This window comes from Aptenodytes forsteri, unplaced genomic scaffold (genome assembly GCF_000699145.1).
Source record: "Aptenodytes forsteri isolate BGI_AS27 unplaced genomic scaffold, ASM69914v1 Scaffold15, whole genome shotgun sequence".
NCBI classification, from domain to species: Eukaryota; Metazoa; Chordata; class Aves; order Sphenisciformes; family Spheniscidae; genus Aptenodytes; species Aptenodytes forsteri.
In genome coordinates, this window is record NW_008795129.1 from 10579864 (window position 1) to 10584974 (window position 5111).

The 5111-nt window shown below is 53.4% G+C and overlaps 1 protein-coding gene across 1 annotated transcript in view; it reads left to right on the forward strand.

Moving 5' to 3' along the window:
• Window positions 1-5111, forward strand: part of CPN1 (carboxypeptidase N subunit 1) — a 12514-nt gene that overhangs the window by 3879 nt on the left and 3524 nt on the right. Inside the window, exons 3-7 of the mRNA XM_009277790.1 lie at window positions 378-533; window positions 1022-1204; window positions 2756-2867; window positions 3623-3762; window positions 4048-4147. Coding sequence (XP_009276065.1) covers window positions 378-533; window positions 1022-1204; window positions 2756-2867; window positions 3623-3762; window positions 4048-4147 — 691 coding nt within the window. The remainder of the gene's footprint in view (window positions 1-377; window positions 534-1021; window positions 1205-2755; window positions 2868-3622; window positions 3763-4047; window positions 4148-5111) is intronic.

Here is a 5111-nt window from a genome sequence, read left to right on the forward strand (position 1 = left end):
CAGCACCCTGCCACTGTCATGAGCAGTCAGGGACATGAGGGATGGGGCAGGGGGGAAGCCCTCTAGTCCCCCCTCCAAACCTCACCCATTCCATTGTACCACTAGACCTCGGGGAGATATTTTATTCGTGGCTCTTTCAGTTGAGACAAATTGTTTATTTGGCTTGTGCCTTTCTCTGTGACCCTGGAAAATGAAGATATTGTTATTGACTTTCCCTGTCAGTACCAATACTCTTTATTCTCCTGCCAGCAATAACACACGTGTTGCGACTCAAAGGCACCGAAGCACCGTTAGGACGGCCGGTCCCTGCCACTCTGACACCCAGCCTGCCTGCGCCCACCCTGTACTCACCCCCGTGATGCACCTTTGCCCCGCAGGGCCCGGACAGCAACGGGTACTTGACAGGGAGGAACAACGCCAATGGAGTGGACTTAAACCGCAACTTCCCTGATCTCAACACGTTCATGTACTACAGCGGGGAAATCAGCGGGCCAAATCACCACATCCCACTGCCCGACAACTGGAAAAGCCAGGTACCGGTCTGGGATGCTGCGAGGGCTACAGCATCCTCTTAGAGTGGCTCAGCACCCAGGCAAATATACTGTCCTTTGGCTCGCACAGTGCTTGTCTCCTTCCCCATGCCTCCTGCATGCAGAGAAACGATGTAATCCTGCCCCGTATCACAGCTTGCACCTCTGCCAGGAAGAGAGGCCAGCATCACGGCCAGTTTGGGGAGGAGCTTGCAATGCACAGGGCAGAGGAAGTGGCACATGCCGATCAGTGTGTGTCCCTCGGGTTTTGGGGCTGTGCTGCGAGAGCTGTAGCAGGGTATGCACCAGAGGAGGCAGCTCTGTGCACCAGGGTGAGTCGTGGAGAACGAAGGAAGCTGCAAGGGCAGAAGCAGGCAAATTGTGGGGCAGGGTCTGACGTGACCGATCATGCTGCAGCCTGGCATGGAGCAGCAGCTGGCCCAGAGGTGGCTGAGCTCTTCTCCCTGTCCCTGGCCCTCTTCTCCTCACAGGTGGAGCCAGAGACTTTGGCTGTGATCCAGTGGATCAGCAGCTACAACTTTGTGCTCTCAGCCAATCTGCACGGTGGAGCGGTGGTGGCAAATTACCCCTATGACAAGTCTCAGGACCAGCGGTTCAGGAGCCACCGGCGCACGGTCAACACGCCTACCCCTGACGACAAGTTGTTTCAGAAGGTGAGTACGGCCCAGGCAGGTGAGGGCATTCCCTCAGACCTGGCAGGGTGCAGCGTGCGAGAGCTGGCTGGGAGTCTCTGGGTCACTGCCTCACGCAAGAGCCGAGCCAGGAAACGTGTTGGAAATAACAGTTAGCAGACTACAGCCTTTCTGCCAGCCACCGGCTCATGAGCCAGGTCAGGGCAGTCCCATCGTAAGCCGGTCCCACCACACAGACAGGCCAGTCTTAACCCTCAGGAGCCCCTTCCTTGTCCGTGCCGTGCTTGGGTTTGCCATAACCCCCGTATCACCAGTGTCTTCAGTACCACCCGGCTCTTCTAGAGCCTGCCCCCAGCTTTGCTTCGCCATGGTAGCATGTATATGGGGTTTTTTCCTAGAGAGGTGGCAGGGTCTGGCTGGAGGTCTGCTGAGAGCAGCATAAGGGAGGCAGGTGCCCAGCAGGGGCTTGCGGATGGCGAAGAATAAGGAATACAACGAAAAGAGCACCAGGAGCGTAGGTGCTCTATGTATCATAGGTGATACGTCAGGGAATGTATCAGTATGTGCTGCTGATCCTGCTAGCGCTAGCTGAAGCCTGTGGTTTTTCTCCATTGTTAAAATGTCCCAGAAAACAGTGCCTTCAGTCACTGCTTCCATTAGGAAATACCCAGCACAAGAAAAAGCAAGTCTGCATTAGAACAGTTAATGAGAAAAATAAGTCTGAGCTGGAGTTCAGCCTTCTCTGGAAGCAGAAGCTGTGCAGGGGCTTGCCAGGACCTGCTGGGATCAGGGCTGTGCTCGGACCCAGATGTAGAGAGGCTGCAGTCTGGGGCGTAGGCTAATGATACCCACATAGCCTCAGAAGTCAGAAATGTAGTGAAGTAACTATTTTCCTGCTGACAGAATGAGATTACACCAGCATTTGAACCATAATACAAAGATACAGAGTTTGCATTAGAAAATGCAAACAACGGTCTCTCTTAAACTGTGTCTTACACAAAGGACAGGCTTTGGATGCAGCGTCCCAATTTCAGCCCTGCCTTCATGTCTAAAAATAAGCAGTAATCTTAATAAGGGCAATAAACAAGCAGTTGGCAGAACCAGAAGTTGCTCAAACTCTTTCCTAATACAAATTCCCCTGATACATATGGTATTTGCATCAGGACAGATACTGGTTAGTTTTCCTCGCATATCTTCTCCCCCTGTTAGTGCCATTTGCTGAGTGTGGGTCAGCACTGATGGGGCTGGGTGCCCCTGCATGGGCCCAGTGCCCTCTGCTCCCTCTCGTCTCAGCGGGAGCAGGACAGGAGCCACCTGTGCCATCAGCAAGCCTCCAGCTTGCCAGATTTCTGCTCTTCCTCCTCTGCCTTCATCTGCCTACATTTCATAGAGGTCCTGGCCACCTCAAGTTGTATTTCATGGCAGTAAAATGCAGGAGCTGTCTCCTGTCTGACTTCCCTCCCATGCTCCCTAGTGAAGCCTGTGCAGGAGGGGGAGTGTTTCGCCTAGAGCTGGGCAGGGTCCCGAGCCGCACGGTGCTGGAGCGGTGACCGATGGCTGCTGTTTTCCTAGCTGGCCAAGACCTACTCATATGCCCACGGCTGGATGCACCGTGGCTGGAACTGCGGAGACTACTTTGCCGATGGTATCACGAATGGGGCATCCTGGTACTCGCTCAGCAAAGGTAGGGGCTGGGCAGGTGAGCATCACCCGCAGCAAGGTGTTGAGCTGAAGAGAGGTGAAGGGATAGATGAGAAACCTCAGGACGGGATGGGTTGGGGAAGGGCTGTGGCAATAGCACTGTGCCTATAGCACTGTGCCTATAGCACTGTGCCTATTACTAGACACTATTCTGGTGTCTGCATCTCAGACCAGGAAATGGCTTGGGAAGACTGGAAGTGGCTTGGGAAAGAGCCACAGAAGTAGCCAAGGTCTGCAGAGACCTGCCATGTGCTGCTGGATGAAGGAAGCATTAATCTGTTAGTGTATTTGAAAATGCTACGGCCTACTCCATCAAGACCCAAAACTGTGACCAAAGGGAAGACATTTCTTGTAGCTGCTGGCTCCTGAAAAATCTGATTAAGAAAGGCATAATGAAGAAACTGAAAATCAGCAAATTAGGCTAGAAAAAAGATGGAGAGCAACTGGAAGGGGACCTACAGCCCCTGCAGTACCAAACCTTCCTGAGCTTCTGAAGGCAGAGTGGTGAATGATCTGGCTGAAGGAGGGAGTTGGGCAGCCACAAGGGGATGGGGCTGCACGGGGGAAGAAGGCTCTAGTTGTGCTGTATGGCGGGAGGAGGCTACACCTGCGGAGCGAAGAGGGAGAGCAAGACGGTTCTGGCAGAAGATAGACACGGGCCAGGATGCCTGGGACACGGGAGTGGGGAGGGAAGGGGGCTTTGCATTCCCCTGGCCACAGGCTCTTCTTCTCTTCCAGGCATGCAGGACTTCAATTACCTCTACACCAACTGCTTTGAAATCACCCTGGAGCTGAGCTGCAATAAGTTCCCCCCCGAGGAGGACCTGGAGCGGCAGTGGATGGCCAACCGGGAGGCCCTTGTTGCTTTCATTGAAGAGGTAAGGGGGCAGTCCTGGGACCTACACCCTTCTCCTGCAGGCCCCCATGGGGCCTGATGGTAGGGGACCAGTAGGCACTAGGGGTGGAAGGGAGGTGGTCATGGAGCTTGCTGGGCGCTCTAGTTGGTAGCCTTTGGGGAGGCTGTTGTGTCCTAGACTGGCTCTGCCAAGGGTATGGGGGAAAGGTGGGGTTGTCCCCAGAGCTCTGCCCTCCTCCAGTGCTCGGCAATACCCTCTTGAGCAAAGGAGGGTCCTTGACCCAGCAGACTGTCTCCCTCCCTGCAGGTTCACCAGGGCATCAAAGGGATGGTGTCAGATGAGAACAACAACGGCATTGCAGGAGCAGTGATTTCTGTCCAGGGAATCAGCCATGATATCACCTCTGGTGGGTTGTCGGTCCCATTGCATGCTGTCCCTTTTGGATACAGCCTCTCGGAGGCTATCTGGGTATGTGGGAGGACGTTAGCAGGCGAGGCTATAATATGTGTGGCCAGCATAGTTTGCTTCCCAAAAACACTAGCTGTGAGACATGTGCCTGTGCATCCTGGACCAGGGAGGGCTTAGGAAAGAAAGAGGTGAGAACTGGAATCAAACCTTATTGTAAAGGACTTCAGAAAGTCAGCTCCTATTTTATCTGAGAAAGAGGAGAAAATACATTTGTACATAACCAAACAGAAGACTGAGGTGAAGGGATAGATGAGAAACCTCAGGACGGGATGGGTTGGGGAAGGGCTGTGGCAATAGCACTGTGCCTATTACTAGACACTATTCTGGTGTCTGCATCTCAGACCAGGAAATGGCTTGGGAAGACTGCAAGTGGCTTGGAAAAGAGCCACAGAAGTAGCCAAGGTCTGCAGAGACCTGCCATGTGCTGCTGGATGAAGGAACGCTCCCACAAACGCTAATCTACTCAAGCGTCTAAGTATCTACACAGAGCTGAAATAGCTGATAGCAAAGGACACGATGGCAGAACAAGACAAAAGACTGAAAGTTCAAGCCAGACAAATTTAGACTGAGAATGAAGTGCCGCTTTAGTTTATCCAAGTTGTGGTGGTTTCTCCTTTGCTGGACGATTTTAACCTCCTTTTCATAAACACCCTTCTCCAACCGGCCCAGACATTACAGACTGGCTGCAGAAAATAGCCGATATTCCAGCTCTTCAGAGGTCAGACTATGAAATCACCGAAGGGGAGTGTGTGATCACAGAATCGCAGAGGCGCTGGCTGCAAAGGGCCCTCTGGGGTCTCCTGTCCAACCTCCTGCTTGGAGCAGGACTGTCCCCAACATTGGCTCTGATCAGCCATCGCTCCCTCCAGCCGATTCTCACTGACCCCCAAGGATGGGGATTT